At 45.8% G+C, this 18,875-nt stretch overlaps 1 protein-coding gene across 3 annotated transcripts in view; it reads right to left on the reverse strand.

The window, feature by feature from the left end:
* The window catches only part of LOC126517592 (proton-coupled folate transporter-like), a 137,201-nt gene that overhangs the window by 75,725 nt on the left and 42,601 nt on the right, over window positions 1-18,875 (reverse strand). For all 3 annotated transcript variants that reach the window (XM_055064227.2, XM_055064228.2, XM_055064229.2), the window contains exon 3: window positions 7,161-7,432. In XM_055064227.2, coding sequence (XP_054920202.1) covers window positions 7,161-7,432 — 272 coding nt within the window. The remainder of the gene's footprint in view (window positions 1-7,160; window positions 7,433-18,875) is intronic.

The raw sequence follows: 18,875 nt of genomic DNA on the forward strand, positions 1-18,875 counted from the left end.
GTATCGCCGTCCTCGTCGAAGTGTGCAAGTACCGGCGGCGACTGCATGCGCCGTTTGAATTCTTGAAATGCGTCGGCCTGCGGCGTTTCCCACTTGAACTCGACATCACATTTCGTTAGATGTGTTAGCTGCTCCGTGATGCGTGAAAAGTCTTTGACAAATCGCCTATAGTAGGCACACATGCCAAGGAACCTGCGAACTGCCATCTTGAATGAATATTTGGTGTTTAATGGCGCAAGGGCCAGATGTGGCCAAAGAGCGCCATGCTAACACTGCCATCTTGTCGATTGGCTGCGGGAACTTTGCGATGGCAGCTGTATTCTGCGGGTCGGGGCATACTCCAGATTTGTTGATAACGTGGCCTAGGAATAGAAGCTCATCAAAAGCGAAGCGACACTTTTCCGGCTTCTGAGTGAGCCCTGATGACTTGATGGCCTCTAATACTGTTGCAAGCCGCTTAAGGTGATCGTCGAAATTTCCGGCGAAGACGACGACGTCATCCAAATAAACAAGACAGGTCTGCCACTTCAATCCTGCTAAAACCGTGTCCATCACGCGCTGGAACGTTGCAGGCGCCGAGCACAGTTCAAATGGCATAACATTGAACTCTGGCGTGATGAAGGTGGTCTTTCCGCGATCCCTTTCGTCGACTTCTATTTGCCAGTAGCCAGACTTGAGGTCTATCGATGAGAAGTATTTAGCATTACAGAGCCGATCCAATACGTCATCTATCCGTGGGAGGGGGTATACGTCTTTCTTCGTGATTTTGTTCAGTCGACGATAATCGACGCAGAAACGTAGGGTTCCGTCCTTTTTCTTCACTAAAACAACTGGAGACGCCCACGAGCTTTTCGACGGCTGGATGATGTCGTCGCGCAGCATTTCGTTGACTTCTTGTCGTATAGCTTCGCGTTCTCGCATCAAAACTCGGTAAAGGCTCTGGCGGAGTGGTCGAGCGCACTCTTCGGTTATTATGCGATGCTTTGCGAGTGGTGTTTGTCGAATCCTCGACGACGTCGCAAAGCAGTCTTTGTATCGTCGAAGCAGACTTCTGAGCTGTTGCTGCTTAATTACGGGGAGACTTGGATTTACGTCGAAGTCTGGCTCGGGAACTAAAGTCGTCGTGGTAGATGCGACAGAATCCGAGAGGACAAACGCATCGCTGGTTTCCTGAATTTCCTCGATGTATGCGATCGTCGTGCCCTTGTTGATGTGCTTGAACTCCTGGCTGAAGTTTGTCAGCAACACTTCCGTTTCCTCCGTGCAGTCGAGCGATCCCTCTTGCGACGCAAATTTCATGGTCGAGCAGTAGACGTTGGTCGCCTTCGATGATGCCTTCTACGTCAGCGGGTGTTTCGGTGCCGACCGAAATAACAATGCTGGAGCGAGGTGGGATGCTCACTTGATCTTCGAGCACACTCAAGGCGTGGTGACTACGAGGGCTCTCCGGCGGTATTGCTTGATCTTCCGACAGCGTTATTGACTTCGACTTCAGGTCGATGATTGCGCCATGTTGGTTCAGGAAGTCCATGCCGAGAATGACGTCTCGTGAACACTGTTGCAGGATAACGAAGGTGGTAGGGCAAGTCCGGTCATGAATGGTAATTCTTGCCGTGCAGATTCCACTCGGCGTGATGAGGTGCCCTCCAGCGGTCCGAATTACTGGCCTTCCCATGCAGTCTTAACTTTCTTCAATTGGGCTGCGATGGGTCCACTCACGACGGAGTAATCGGCTCCTGTGTCTACTAAGGCGGTGACTGCGTGGCCGTTGAGGTCGGTGGTTCTTTGTCTTGCGTTACAGTTAGGCCTTGGCGTCGGATCACGGCTGTGTCGCGTTGACCTGTGGCTGGTATGGGACGTCGTTAGGTCGTCTTTCGTCGTCGTATTCTTTGCTTCCACACTTCGTCGGGACGGTGGCATGTCGTTATGTCGTCGAGGTAGTTTCTTCGGCATCTTCGTCGGCGGCGGAGGATCTTCGTCAGTTTGACGAACAGCAACCGCACCTCCATCGGTTGCTGCTTTTAGTTTTCCGGATATGGGCTCGCTGACCAGCCCCGGGCTGGGCCAGTGTATGGACGGCGCTGCGGCGACAGGTAGCGGCCTGGTGACGGCGAACGGGATGGTCGTCGAGGGCTCCACTGAGTAGCGGCGAGGTAGTCGGCGATGTCACGAGGGCGTTCACCTTACCTCGGGCGCTGTGCGTTGATGGCGAAGCCTCGCAATCCCAGGTCGCGGTATGGGCATCGGCGGTACACATGGCCGGCTTCGCCGCAGTGGTAGCAGAGCGGGTGGTGGTCGGGGGCACGCCAAATGTCCGTCTTCCTTGCGTAGGTGCGCTGGGCGACGGGTGGGCGTGCTGGCAGCGGCGGCGGTGGACGATGGAGTTGCGGCGTTACAGGACCCTGGCGCGGTCGCGGAGAGGGATCTTGACGGCGTGCGACAGCGGCGCAGCTCATCGCTTCTGGCTGGGGATGCGGTAATTGAGGTTGCAGCTCAGGAGCTCCCAGCGATCGCTGAACCTCATCTTTCACGATGTCAGCGATCGAAGCTACTTGAGGCTGCGACGAAGGCAAGACCTTGCGCAGTTTTTCGCGCACAATGGCCCTGATGGTCTCTTGGAGATCAACGGAGCCCAGTGCTTGGATGGCGCACTGAGGCGTGAGCACTTGGCGGTTATATTGCCTAGTGCGCATTTCCAAAGTTTTCTCAATCGTCGTAGCCTGTCAGGTACTCAGCTACGGTCTTCAGTGGGTTTCGGATTAGCCCGGCGAAAAGTTCTTGCTTTACGTCTCGCATCAAGAAACATACTTTTTTCTCTTCGGACATTTCCGGGTCGGCGTGCCGGAAAAGACGAGTCATTTCTTCTGTGAAGATGGCGATGATCTCATTGGGTAGTTGGCCTCGGGTTTCCAGCAGAACTTCGGCCCTTTCTTTTTGGACAACGCTCGTGAACGTCCTCGGGAAGTTACTGCGGAACAGGTCCCATGTTGCAAGGGTGGACTCCTGGTTCTCGAACCAAGTTCTCGCGGCATCTTACAAGGAGAAGTACACATTTCGTAGCTTATCCTCAGACGTCCAGTTGTTAAAGGTCGAGATCCTTTCGAAGGTTTCAAGTCAGGTTTCCGGATCCTCTGACGTAGCTCCACGGAAGGTAGGGGGCTCTCTGGGTTGTTGAAGTACGACAGGTGACACTGGGACTGCCATTGTGGTTGTCTTGGCCACAATCTTTCTGGTCTTCTCAGGTAGAAGTCCGTGCTCCGGGGGCAGCTGTTGTAGATGACAGCTTGCTCGATGGTCCAGGACTACGTTGGTGCTCTCTTTGCGGTCTGGGCTTAGATCACGGCATGTTGGGGGCGTCCAGTACATGGACGAAAAGCACCTCCACCAGATGTCACGTGGTAGTGACGTTAAGGAACAGAGTAGCAATACTGTGAAAGAAAAAACTAGCTTTTATTGGGCAAATCTGTGCCCACAAAGACAGGCTACACTTCAAGCACAACGATAGCGGCGAACACGGTCGGCGATCGTCGAAAATCTGATCAACGGGTCAAGCGCGTCGGCTTTTATACATCAATAATCGAATGTTCCAGACTAATCGTTGGGACCCGCGTGCCTTCCACAAAGTTCTACACCATTCGCGTCAGGTGATGAAATCAGATAACATGAGGTTCGGCGACAACAGACAGCGGATAGAAGCATCGATAACTTTCCAGAAACTTCGGATACATGCAGGCGCGTCCCGCGCTGTGCGATAAGATTTGTTAGGCGGCGAAACGTGGTCGCCCGATAAATATAAGTACACGTGTCAATATCATCAGCGAATCGCAAGTTACTAAGGTATTCTCCATTAACTTTTATCCCCAATTCTTCCCAATCCAGGTCTCTGAATACCTCCTGTAAACACGCTGTGAATAGCATTGGAGAGATCATATCTCCCTGCCTGACGGTTTTCTTTATTGGTATTTTGTTGCTTTCTTTATGGAGGACTACTGTGGCTGTGGAGCTTCTATAGATATCCTTCAGTATTTTTACATACGGCTTGTCTACACCCTGATTCCGTAATGCCTCCATGACTGCTGAGGTTTCGACAGAATGAAACGCTTTCTCGTAATCAATGAAAGCTATATATAAGGGTTGGTTATATACCGCACATTTCTCTATCACCTGATTGACAGAGTGAATATGGTCTATTGTTGAGTAGTCTTTACGGAATCCTGCCTGGTCCTTTGCTTGACAGAAGTCTAAGGTGTTCCTGATTCTATTTGCGATTACCTTAGTAAATAGTTTGTAGGCAACTGACAGTAAGCTGATTGGTCTATAATTTTTCAAGTCTTTGGCGTCCCCTTTCTTATGGATTAGGATTATGTTAGCGTTCTTCCAAGATTCCGGTACGCTCGAGGTCATGAGGCATTGCGTATACAGGGTGGCCAGTTTCTCTAGAACAATCTGCCCACAATCCTTCAACAAATCTGCTGTTACCTGATCCTCCACAGCTGCCTGCCCCCTTTGCATAGCTCCCAAGGCTTTCTTTACTTCCGGCGTTACCTGTGGGATTTCGAATTCCTCTAGACTATTCTCTCTTCTATTATCGTCATGGGTGCCATTGGTACTGTATAAATCTCTATAGAACTCCTCAGCCACTTGAACTATCTCATCCATATTAGTAATGATATTGCCGGCTTTGTCTCTTAACGTACATCTGATTCTTGCCAATTCCTAGTTTCTTCTTCACTGCTTTTAGGCTTCCTCCGTTCCTGAGAGCATGTTCAATTCTATCCATATTATACTTCCTTATGTCAGCTGTCTTACGCTTGTTGATTAACTTCGAAAATTCTGCCAGTTCTATTCTAGCTGTAGGGTTAGAGGCTTTCATACATTGGCGTTTCTTGATCAGATTTTTCGTCTCCTGCGATAGCTTACTGGTATCTTGTCTAACGGAGTTACCACCGACTTCTACTGCACACTCCTTAATGATGCCCACAAGATTGTCGTTCATTGCTTCGACACTAAGGTCCTCTTCCTGAGTTAAAGCCGAATACCTGTTCTGTAGCTTGATCTGGAGTTCCTCTATTTTCCCTCTTACCGCTAACTCATTGATCGGCTTCTTAGGTACCAGTTTCTTCCGTTCCCTCCTCAGTTCAGGCTAATTCGAGTTCTTACCATCCTATGCTCACTGCAGCGCACATTGCTGCGCACGCCCACATTTTGTATGATGCCAGGGTTAGCGCAGGGTATGAGGTCTATTTCATTTCTAGTCTCGCCGTTCGGGCTCCTCCACGTCCACTTTCGGCTATCCCGCTTGCGGAAGAAGGTATTCATTATCCGCATATTATTCTGTTCCGCAAACTCTACTAATAACTCTCCCCTGCTATTCCTAGTGCCTATGCCATATTCCCCCACTGCCTTGTCTCCAGCCTGCTTCTTGCCTACCTTGGCATTAAATTCGCCCATTAGTATAGTGTATTTAGTTTTCACTCTACCCATCGCCGAGTCCACGTCTTCATAGAAGCTTTCGACTTCCTAGTCATCATAACTGGATGTAGGGGTGTAGACCTGTACAACCTTCATTTTGTACCTCTTATTAAGTTTCCCAACAAGACCTGCCACCCTCTCGTTAATGCTATAGAATGCCTGTATGTTACCAGCGATATTTTTATTAATGAGGAATCCGACTCCTAGTTCTCATCTCTCCACTAAGCCTTGGTAGTACAGGATGTGCCCACTTTTTAGCACTGTATATGCTTCTTTTGGTCTCCTAACTTCACTGAACCCTATTATATCCCATTTTACTGCCTTCTATTTCCTCCAATAGCACTGCTAGACTCGCCTCACTAGATAACGTTCTAGCGTTAAACGCTGCCAGGTTCATATTCCAATGGCAGCCTGTCCGGAGCCAGGGATTCTTAGCACCCTCTTCTGCGTCGCAGGTCTGACCGCCGCCGTGGTCAGTTGCTTCGCAGCTGCTGGGGACTGAGGGCCGGGGTTTGATTGTTGTGTTCATATAGGAGGTTGTGGCCAAGTACTGCACCAGGGTGGCCAATCCTGCTCTGGTGAGGGAGTGCGTTACCGGTTCTGGTCACCGGGATCAGGCCACACTCTAGGCCTGTTTATGCAATTTTATCAAGACACGGATTTTTTTTTTTAATCCGGTGGAAAATTGTGTGGCACCGGGATTCGAACCACGAACCTCCTGCACGCGAGGCGGGTGTTCTACCTCTACGCCACCGCTGCACACTTCTTTTGGAAGTACATAATTCTTACAGGAATTCGAAAGCCGATTTTTGCTTACTTTAGTCTGCTCAATAAACTGCGCCAATAAATACACAGTAACAGTACGAAGGAGCGGACTGATCCAAACACCTGTCTTGACTAATGTCAGCTATCAACCAATGGCAGCCACCTTGCAGCCGCTTATGATGACATAAGCAAGCCGCCAGCAGCTTTGAGGCGGTGAGGAGAAAGCTTTGTTTGAAACGAGTGTTTGAGAAGTATGTAACTTAGTGCTCTGCTTGTGAGCTCCACGTGCTGCAAAGAACTGCAAAATTTGGCTGAGACGTTCACAGCAGCACACGCTATCCACAGAAGGTGTTTCTTCACCAAGCCTGACGAGTGGATCATCATCATCATCATCATCATCAACCTATTATTACCGCTGTGCTGCGCCAACCAATTCTAACTTGTGCCTGTAAATTTCTTAATCTCATCACCCCACCTAGTCTTTTGCCATCCTCAACTGCGTTTCCCTTGGAACCCATTCTGTGATCCTAACAGTCGTTTTCTAGCCTACCCATAACGTGACCTGTCCAGCTCCATTTATTTCTCTTAATGTCGATTAGAGTATCGGCTATGCCCGTTTGATCTCTGATCTACATCGTTCTCTTACTGTCTCTTAACCCCTAAAATTTATCAGTTCTAAACTTCCATTAAAAGTGCAAATTACTACTGTTATGCTGTCTTAGGCTATCATTATCTGTTGGCTTCATATGGTTGTGACTATTACATGACACATGCATATCAATATGTTTCTTTTATATGTGACACACCCTTTTTTGATCAAGAATTCAAACATTGAAGAAAGCCTTTGCAGCATAGCCTGCAACTTGCGAAACGGGCTGTAGCTATGAGCATCATTTCATGCTCCATAAGGAAGCCACACGCACCGTGTGACATCGTCCTTGATAGTCTTATTCCAGGAGAGGTTGCGGCATGCTGTGGCATTGATGCTGTACCGCTGCAGACAGGCTTTGGTGAGCAGTAGGTCCTGGGTCATGACGAGCCGCATGGAGTATGACACGGCGTACACAAACAGGAACAGCTCTAGATGCAGTGTGCGCACAAAGTGCAGCCAGTCCACGCGTCGCAGTGGCCCCGCGGATGCCTTCTTGTCCGGCATTGTAACGTCCAGCTCCCCCGTGTCCATCAAGCAGGCTGTCTGCGAGGTAAGTTCTGCTTTATTTCTCTTAACCCAAATCAAACACGCAAGATAAACGCTTTGTTTCATCCAACCTGCTACAAGCTATTCCATATTGTGATGATCTTCCCAACACAATTCCAAACATCATCAGCAGTATTTTTGGGGAGGGTTTTGCGGGGACAACAGTGACCATCTCCAAACATTTCTATTCACTTATTCTTGCATGTGAATCAAGCACACTGCTGACATATGACAGCATAAACATATGATACATATAGTACTGTATATTTACATGTATGTACATGTAATGACAAAGCATGTGTAAGTTGTGCTGAGCAGTATGTCGCCGCAGCAATAATTTCAGGGAGTTGCAGGACCCCTTAACTTTCCTCCTGGTTGCGGGCCTGGTGGTGGGAATGCTCTCCAGCATTTTGGAGCAGCCGTTGGAGCAGGAAAAAATCTGCTTTTGGAGCACTGACTCCTGCGTTTCAAGCAAGCGTAAGTGTAAAGTTTCAACGAAGGCACGCACAGAGAAATGAAACTTAGTTTAGTGTAGGGATGTACGAATACTGAGTAGTAGATTTCGAATTGTGATTTAATCTTGCGACTTTTACATATAAAGCAAGCAGTCAATTTAACCTAATGCACTGGATTCTGAGGTTTTATGTGAATAAAAAAGAAAAAAAGATGTGATTATGAGGCATGCCATAGTGCCATTAATTTTGATCTTTAACATGTATCCAAAGCATGGGACATAGGCATTTTTTGCATTTTGCCCCCATCAGAATGTGGCCGTTGTGGCCTGGATTAGATCCCACAACCTCATGCTTAGCGGCGTAACACCACTGAGGCAGGTATTTAACCTAATGCTCACGTATTGTATTGTATGCATATTGTACACATTGTGGCGTTTGCATAGAAATGAGTAGGCCATGGTCCACAATTTCCTTGATACATTTGTTCATGTACGACACGTACTACTCCACTGCAAGCATTGCAGGTTCATTGACACAGCTGATTTACTGCAATATAACAACGTATAAGCAAATTGTGACTTCTACTGCTAACTATTGTATAACATTTGATTTCATAATGCTAAATTTTATGTAACGAACTACTTCTGCTCGTTTTCATTATGCTTAACCTTTTATAACCTCACTTACACAATACTCCACCTCATAGCCTGTGAATACTAAAAAAAAGTTAGAAAAATAAAGGGAAAAAAATATGCAGATCCAACACACTGTTGGAATTGATGTAAGCGAAGCTTTCCGTGCTGGATGCTTTGATTGACGATAATTAGTGGTGATGCTGACGGCTAAAGCTTAATTTCTTGAACGTTTACGCTAACATGAAGAGTGGCGAGTTGATGTTAAACGTTACCTTGCGTGCACCACTGCTGTTTGTTTGCGTAGTACACAGAACACACAGGGAGAGGTGTTTGCCTGAGGTGTTGTTGTGCGCCATACTTTATAACCTCAGAGAGGGTTGAGCGTTGTCATTTCCTCGCATGGCACATTGCACTATGGCAGAAGTATTAAACTTGAATTGGATTATGGGGCGGTACGTTCCAAAACCACACTTGGATTATGAGGAACGACGTAGTGGCGGACTCCGGATAAATTTTGACACTGTGATGTCCTTTAACGTGACCCAAAATCTACGTGCACGTGCGTTTTCTATTTCGCCCCCATTGAAATGCGGCTGCCGCGACTGGGATCAAATCCACGACCTCTAGCAATGCCATAGCCGGAAAGCTAACGCGGCAGCCACAGAAGTATTGATTTGACGGTATTGATTGCCGGCGGCCACAGAAGTATTGATTGGACTCTGCGGTGCATTTTAATTCATGCGGCTCTGCTTCTGCGCACCCTGCATAAATTGCCCGCTTGACATATTTGCATGGCGTTTATTTTTGAGAAATAGCAGCAACGTACCGTACTGTAACTTGAACTTAAGCTTATCCTTTGTCTCCGTAACTGATGTTGTATAGTATTGGGGTTTCCTTGCCTTCTCACGTCACCTCCCCCCTCTCTTGTATGGGAACTGCCTCTTCTCCTCCTTCTCCCCTTCTCTCTCCAGTTCTATCTGCGTCCCCTTTGGTCTCTCATGTTAGTAGAAAGGGAAGCGCTGCAGTTTCTACAATGCATCTGAGGGGAGTCATGGTTAATTAGAGCTGTCACGCGGTGGCGGAGGCAGCAGCAGCAGCAGCAGCGGGAAAGTTGAAGGAACAGACAAAGAAAGCTTCGCTTTAAAAAAGCGCCAGATGCAGCTGGGCTAAAGGGCACAATTCCTTTTTTAAGTAGTAGAACCTCTCTCTTTTGTGGCCACATTGTGCTGCCTTCGTAAATAAGCCATGCCTTGCACTCTGCAGACTGATACGCCCAACACACCACTCACTGCAGACAGCAAGCAACTTTGTTCGCTCTGAGGTAGCACCAAGGCGGGCGTCCCGGTGCAATATGCCATAAACAGATGGTGCCCACTTGTTAAAAGTAAAGATGGTTAGTTAATGTTTATTCCAAATGCCTCTCGTTGATGTGCATAAAGCCAGTGCCACCAGCATACTGACTACAATGAAACCTCATTAAATCCTTGTTGGCCAGAGCTCGGAAAAAGTATGTACTAAACGGTAGTAATGCTTAACCAAAATAGCATGAGATGGCCCACTTACCTGTCAAAGATGGAATTCACAGAGAGTGCTTTGAAAGGGGAAAAAGACATGCAGTATTTATTCACTTCACGCGACAAAAGTGTTATTTTCATTTGATGCCGCGGCGACCTAGCAGCGACTACAGCGACCTCAAGCTTACTGAAACTGCGAGCCAGCTTTTCAGCCAGCCGCCTCTTCTCGGCAAACACACGCATGGCAGATTCCTCGTTGGTATTGCATGTTTTCCGTGCAACAGAGGCAACGATGGCGAAAAGTCGAACCTCGTAGCTGACATCTCTTCACGGTCGCAGCAGTACTGCAGAGCAACTTATTCGCATTCCAAATGCTACACACCGTAGTCAACAGTAGATCCCTGTTGTGTGCAAGTGCTGACTTCGTGTCCCGTTCGATAGCACGAACAATCTCTATTTTTTCTTGTATGCTGAGCACCTGGTGTCTTTTTTATCCAAGCTTTGGCATGATGCGAGTTCTTGTTTGCACGACGCCACAATGCTCTCTCATAGAATAAAGAATTAACTTTAGAGAAGGGAAACTGTACGTTCTGCTGTGGTACGAAAATAAGCAGTGGCAGCGCATGGTACTTACATAGGTGGACGCCAGATGGCGCTGCTCAATCAGAAAGTGGAAGTGTGTTTTCTTTATTTTAGAGCAAAATCCAATATGGCCACTTTTTATCGGTAGCGTGCCCTGGTACGCGCCGTGCTTGCCCTGTCGGCTATGCGGCATACTTCAATGCCTTGGCTGCCGCGTAGCTGGTGCGTTCTAATTGCCAGGAGACCAAAGGGCCCCTACTGACGGCCATACAAACAAGCCACAAGTGAGTGAACAGAATGTGCAACTTTATTGGCAGAAGAGAAGCAGTGTACATTCTCGTACAAGAGCAGAAATAAAATATGCATGTCGAGATATGCTGGATTCATTACGGCTCACTGTCGTCATCGCACATGGTGGTCTGGTAACAAGCGACAACCAGCGGCGCAAGCAGATTGGACAGAGTGTCTCAGCTGTTTGCAGCGACAGTCGCCGTTAAAGATGAGCAACTTGCATTGCGAAGCAATCAGGTGTGACGCAGGAATCTGCTGCCGCAGCCAACATAGCGACATGGATACCCGGTAATTTACGTTAACTCCTTTCCAAGCTGCATGTTTCTTTTCTTTCGGGGGCCACTAATGTGTGGCTCATACTTGGTGCCCCACTTTGTCTCAATATGGACAAATTGGTTCCGTGGGCATCACCTTCGGCAGCCACTCTTGCAGGCCTTTTCACGCATGTGGCTATCAACTTCATACACTTCGAACCATGTAAGCACATATGCTGGTCTCCATTCTGAGCAAATCATGGCCGAGGAAGGCCACAAGCACAATTTGCCCATGGCTGCAGCAGGAAAGAACGAACGGGGAGCACCAGTTACGGTACGTGTATACTGGGAGTCTATGTCACTGTGCGGACTGCAGGAGCAAATGATTACCTCGATAGACTGCTTACCAACGGAAGTGACCAGGCCCCCACATCCGAGAAACGTAACACAGCGACCACAACCAAGTGGGGCAGCAAAACCAGCTTCTGCAATCAGCCACTTCAGTGTAGCTTGCGTAAAGGCCCAGGCTATCGAGGGAGGAAGAAAAGCAATCATCAGCTAGACTAGGAATATTGAAAATGAGAAAGCTTGCATTCAAGAAGCCACTCTGCTCTGCAAGCACTGAAGGCTAAAAACATTAAGAAAAGTAAAATGGTGCATAGTACACGGTGCATAGGTTAACGCAAGGCACATGCCAATGCTGATCAGCTATTCCAGGAGAGAACTTGCACATGACAACATACACTAGAAGATCCTGCTACATATATGTTACGCTACTAGACAGTGACTGGTATTAACCCTTTCGCTGTCGGACGTTTCTGGCCGTGACGCACCCCCAGTGTCGGCTTGGTTTCAGGGAACGAGCATAACAGGGAATGAACATAGCAATTTATTTTTGATTATGATTGGTATACAAATAACATAGTCAATGCAATATGCACATTTCAGTGTTCTGCAGCTGTTGTTAGTAAACATCATCATCATCATCAGCCTGACTATAAAATCTGTTCAACATCCGAATCTGACGATGCGGAACCCTCTTCGTCTCAAGCGACTTTGTCCGAGTCCGAATCCGAGCTCGGCTCGTATTCTGAATCGGAATTCAGCCACCGCTCCCATGAGCAGACGAAGGTCCCGCGTGCCGAGCCATCCGAAAGTAACCGCGCGCAGGGAGGATGCGCTTTCAGTCGCCCGCGCAACGGAGAGAAATGGGACGTTGCGTGATCAAGAAGACAGAGGGAGATGAAAAAAGGCTAAACAAAGTTCGAAGGGCTTTACGTTTACTGCTGCAAGTCGGAAGCGAGGGTGCGGCGAGAGAGCGAAAGCAGCAATCGAGTCACCCTTTTTGGAGAGGCAACGGCACGTGCGCCTGAACTTGACGCGCCGTAGCAGGCACACCAACGGAAGAAAAATAAAAACCTTCAAACCAGCGGAGATTACAGAACAACCCTTGAACCCATAACCACACGCGCGCGACGCATGATCCAGCGAACGCGGAGCCACCGCGCCATTCAGCAAAGAGAAAGTGGGGAGTGGCAGTCGCACCGTACTCTTCAATACATGGGTTAACACAGGTCGGAGCGAATATACGAACTTGTAGAAAGAGTCAACAGATGGCGTGGCCAATCCAGGAGCGCCTGTTTTTGCGCTCAGGCGCGAAATTTTGAACGCACGATAGAGAACGTACCGGTACGTCAGTGACACCGTGGGGGGGAAGCGCGATGACGTACCGGTACGTCAGTGACAGCGAAAGGGTTAAGTATGAGAGTAGGATCGGCTGACCTTTAATGTTTGGATGAGGATGAATGATCTCCAACGAGAATGGGAAATGAAAAAGCTTGCATTTTTAGAAAAAGAAATTACATTAGGCACAAATGGAATTGACATGGCCAGGAAGCTGATTAAGGGCGAACTGACGGAACTCTTTTGGCCAGCGTCGCCTGTGCTTGGTCAGAAGTTGCAGGTGCATCTGAAGACGAAGAATTTCTAGAAAGTCCTTTTTGAGTTACCTGGATGACTTATTATTAAGCTGCCGACCCATCGACATACACTTCAGTGGACACGGGAAGAGCGCTTGTGGCACCACGCCTAATCGTCTTGTTTTCACCATGCAGGTCTTGTTTTTTATCATCTTTGGATGGTCGTTTTGCTTATCTCGTGAACCTGCACTGTTCCATTCACTTGTGCCAGCCTCAAGCATGAGCGAAGCCTATTTCTGCGATACGCCAGCCGTGAGACCGGCCTTTTCACTCGACGTTTCCTTCGGCCTCCCAGCCACATCGACACAGCCATCACCAGGAAAGGCTGATTTAAGCTGCCAACCCATCAACCTACACTTCAGTGGTCACGGGAACAGTGCTTGTGGCACCACGCCTAATCGTCTTGTTTTCACCGTGCAGGTGTGTATAATTGCCTCTGTCCATGCTAAAAAATCTGATAATCACTACCTGGTACTGTTCCCGTGTCCACAGGTGTTACTTGACACAGTGTACGACTGTTTTTCTGTTATCCTATTGTTATTAGGTTTGGGGGATGTTGAGACTAACCCTGGACCTAACACACGTTTCGAATCCCTGCTTGATATCGAATCGCTTCCTTCTGATCCTTCAGAACAAATGAACATTTTATTCAAGCTGCTTAAGGATCTTCACACTCGACCACTTCAAAGTTCCAAAACACAATCCGAACTAGCTGCTGACATAAAGTCAATCAAAAATGGTCGGAAAAACATAGAAACAAAAATTACTGGTCTCCAAAATCGCTTAGACTTACTCGAAGAAAAAATTAAAAACGTCGACCACATAACCAAAGAAATCTCAGACGTAAATGTGAAGGTAAACAGTACGACCTGTCGTTTCGAAGCGCTTGACTTACGCCTCGTTGACTTTGAAGACAGATCGTGCCGTGATAACCTAATATTTCGCGGTATCCCTGACACCAAAGAATCATGGTAAGAAACCGAGACCAAGTTAATATCAATGATTAGATCATTCTGCGATACATTTCCAGATGACGCACTCCATTGTGCACATTGCCTCGGCCCTTTCGATCCTAACAAGTGTCGCCCCATAGTTGCAAAGTTTTCACATACGAAAACCCGGGAGAAAGTGTACGCGCTGCGCGATCAATTCAAACGAAATAACCTTACAATTAGCAAAGACTTCTCGGTTCCCACCCGCGTTGCTTGCAAAAAGTTAATCAAGTTCGGTACGAGTCACCCCGATTCCCCCAACTTTAAACTCCGCTACAATAAATTGTTTCTGAACAATAAATGCTATATTTACGATGCGTCTACCGATAGCGTCCGTGAAAGAGCGCAGAGTGCATCTGGCACATTGCAGAATCATTCGGTTCCACTACGTGCGTTACAACAGGGAAGCGTAAGGGGTTGTGGCCTAACATCACAAAAAGCTTTACCTTACTTGCCTATTCTTTTTACAAATATCAGAAGTCTTGCGAATAAATTTGATTCTTTATCTTCGGCAATCGACACGTGCGATGCAAAAATTATTGCCTTGACAGAAACTTGGCTTCCTGCACATGTGCGCGATTATGATACTTTCTGTGGCGCCGGCAATTTCGCTGTCTACCGCTGTGACCGATCTGCATGTCGAGGAGGAGGCGTCCTTCTCGCAATTTCTAAAGATATTTTGTCATTTCATATAGATATTAACACTGAACTCGAAACCACGTGGGCTTGCTTAACTCTCGGTCACACAAAGATAATCCTCGGTGTCTGCTACCGCTCACCCTCGTCATCTGCCACCTTCACTGAAGAGCTGCACGATGCTATTAATCTTATTTTTTCCCGTTTTCCCACAACACCTTTATTCTTACTCGGCGATTTTAATTTTCCAAATTTAATATGGAATACGCGTCCACCCACCATAAAGCCTTTTTCCATTCAGGCTAAAGATTTCTGTGAACTGTGTTCCTTGTTTTCATTTTCCTGCAAACACGCTGCAAACTGCAAACACGCTTGATTTAATCCTAACTAATCGACCAGAGCTCGCTTTTTCTATAACATACCTACCTGGTATTAATGACCATACCTTACTAACATTTGGTTTAAAAGTCTGCTATCCCAAAAGGACAAAAGTTAAGAAAGTGATACGCGATTACAAGAAAGCCAACTTTGAAGTCATCAATAATGAACTATCTTCATTTATTCAAACATTTTTTACTGATATTGAGAACCGTTTGGTCCAGTCAAATTGGGATATATTTGTAGACCAGGTACGCTTATTAACTGAAAAGTTCATTCCTAATCGCGTCATCACTTCTAATCCTCATTCCCCTTGGTACAACTTTTATATAAAGTGCCTATCTAACAGAAAAAAACATCTCTATCGCTTAGCTAAATCATCTGCAAGTAAAACAACTTGGGAAACTTATAACGCTGCCAATCATGTGTACTTAACTGCACTAAAAAATGCCAAAGACAATTACTTATCCCATACATTACCTGACATGCTTACGACAGATATCCAAAAGTTTTGGCGCGTCATTAACCCGTCTTCTGATAGCTCTATCACCTTGAAAGATGAGTCAGGTGAAGTTATTCCAAGTGAAGCTTGCGCAAACATTCTCAGTGAATCATTTGCAAATAATTTTTCCACTTCATTGAACAATGATCCGCCACACACAGAACACTACAGCTATCTCATTATGCAACCCAAAGCTTTCGACTGTGCAGGTATTGCTAGACTGATTGATTGATTTATTTATTTATTTATTTATTTATTTATTTATTCATTTCCTCAAAGGTCTCTGTTGAGACATTACATGAGGGAGTGGGGAGATTGATGACTTGCCTTTAAACTCAGCTCCCAGTTATGATACTATTAATAGTAAATTTTTGAAAAGCACTAACACATACAGTTCTGTAATACTTGCTAATATTTATCAGCAATCAATAAACACTTGTACTCTGCCTTCTCAATGGAAAATAGGGAAGGTGGTTCTGTTGCATAAGTCTGGTAACAAAAGCTCACCCCAGAATTACCGCCCGACTTCGTTTACCAGCACCTGTTGCAAACTTCTTGAACATGTTATATTCACCAATCTCGTTAACTTTCTTGATTCGAACTCATTTTTTACCTCTGCTCAACATGGTTTTCGCAAAACGACCTCATGTGAAACCCCACTAATATCTTTCACTCAGATTACACTGTATTTTAGATCGTGCCTCCTGTGCCGACTGTCTATTTTTAGACTTTAGCAAAGCGTTCGACAAGGTTTGCCACAAACTGCTGCTATTCAAGCTGAGTCTTTTAAAACCTTGACAGTAACCTGCTGAAATGGATTGAGTGTTTTCTTACTAACCGTTATCAATTTGTTACTGCGAATAATTATGATTCATCATAGACCGAGGTTCGTTCTGGTGTGCCTCAGGGATCAGTACTAGGGCCCCTACTTTTCCTGATTTATATTAATGACCTACCTTCTTCAATGACATCTCACATTCACTTGTTTGCTGACGGTTGCGTGACATATCGTGAAATAATTACTAACGATGACACTAATGCTCTTCAGTCTGATTTGGACTATGTGATTGATTGGTGTAACACTTGGCTAATGGAACTTAATATTAATAAATGTAAAGTTATGCGCGTGCAGAGGAGCACCAGTACTCTTCCTACTTATCATTTAAATAAAATTCCTCTAGAACCCGTTAACTCGTACAAATACTTAGGAGTTCACATAACAGAAAAACTAACCTGGAACCTTCACACTGAGTACATAATAAGTAAAGCTAATCGCATGCTCGGTTACTTACGCCACAAGTTTTCCAAAGCTCCATCATCCTTAAAATTACTACTTTACTAGTCATTAGTGCGTCCTAAATTAGAATACGCTGCAGCTGTGTGGGACCCATACCATGAAAACCTTATTTCCTCACTGGAGCTTGTCCAAAATAATTCAGTCCGATTCATATTTTCAAATTATAACCGTACCGCTAGCATAACATCAATGAAAGACAATCTATCTCTTCCATCACTTGCATCTCGTATAACAATAGCACGTTTGACACTGTTTTACAAATTTTATTACCATTCCTCCCTTTACAGTAACTTCATTTCTCAACCTCATTACCTATCGAGCCGCATCGATCACCGCCATAAGGTCAGACTTCAAACAGGCAACACTAACACCTTCAGTCAATCTTTTTTTCCCAGATCATCACGGCAGTGGAACCACCTTCCTTGTGAAATTGTATCTATTCTCGACAACAAACTCTTTCGTAAGGCATTAGCTAACATTGTATAATTAGGAATTATTAGCATGTTATTTCATTTACTTGCCATACTTACAAGCGACTACGGACGACACTGGTTAACATTGTACTAACAGGAATTATCAAGATGCTATTTTGTTTACATTGTCTGTCGTACTTACAAACATCAGGCAAGATATTACATAGTACTGTATAATTAGGAATTACTAACATGCTACATTGTTTATTTTCCGTACTTCATTGTTATACTTCGCATTTTCCCACTCCCCTCTGTAATGCCTTCACGCCTTGAGGGTACCATAAATAAATAAATAAATAAATAAATAAATAAATAAATGTCCGTGCGGGTGGAATTGTGGCTGAAGCTCTTTTCAGTCTTGACACAGTCCTTTGCAGATTTGATATCTCATTCAAATTCTTCTGCATGCACTTCTTTGTTCGTGGTGTAAAAGCCTTGCAAATTCGGCTCCAGCCCCTTCCTGTTGGTGTAGATGGGGGCTCCAGTGATGACCACGATGTGCATGGCACAGACTCTGTTGGGGCAGAACAGTAACACATGAGATACGGCACAGATTAGCCAAACTCATGTAGTGTTTTCTTTTATGTTCGAACCAATTATACTGAGCCATAAATATGAACAAACATTCATATCTGCTGTAAACAATGACATGTATCTCAAGACCAGCAAGCCAATACAATATATATCAAGCATATTTATTTCTGAACCAGATGTTGTTTACCTTGGCCTTGTTGTAGCAGGCAGCGCTTCTATTTAGTGCAGGGAGTGTTTGCTTTATACTGGTGCCATCCTCATTACTGCATGTCTGGAACAATTATTTAACTGCATCAGAAATTGAAAAAGCACAATTTTGCAATATGAAATGCAAAGACGTGTGACATATATATTGTAATGGTTTGCGACTACAGAACACATGCAAATGTACACTGTCTGTTCTAGGGTGCTCAAGCAGCATGTTAAATAAATATTGAGTTATCATGCTTGCAACTGTTTAATACATTAAATTCTGTACTTTCACTTCACTTACCAAAGGATTATTCGGTGTGTGGACAAAAGAAGTTGCCAGTGGACTTGAAAAAAAGTTTATATATATAGTGGTAAGGCTACTCAGTCACCTATGGCCACGGCTACAATAAGATGAAAAATGTGACGCGCGTTCCAATATTGCTCTATTCCCCCCCCCCCCCCCCCCGATTGTGTGTGTATAAAACGAGGGCCTCGCAACTAAAGGTTTAGTTAGGAAACAGCAACGGAGGGTCCTGACTACCCATATGTAATGCAGGATCTAGTTCGTTAACTTGTCTCCACCTGTAAGTTAATGAGACTAGTATTATACAACGATTCAAGTAGCAGTGTTAAATGACTCACCGTTATTGCCGTTGTCAGCCGCAGCAGAATCCAGCTGTCGTTTTGATGCAGACGTGTTTCGAATGGCTCACGACCGAAACCTAG

The sequence above is a fragment of the Dermacentor andersoni genome, chromosome 11, assembly GCF_023375885.2.
Source record: "Dermacentor andersoni chromosome 11, qqDerAnde1_hic_scaffold, whole genome shotgun sequence".
In the NCBI taxonomy this organism is placed as follows: Eukaryota; Metazoa; Arthropoda; class Arachnida; order Ixodida; family Ixodidae; genus Dermacentor; species Dermacentor andersoni.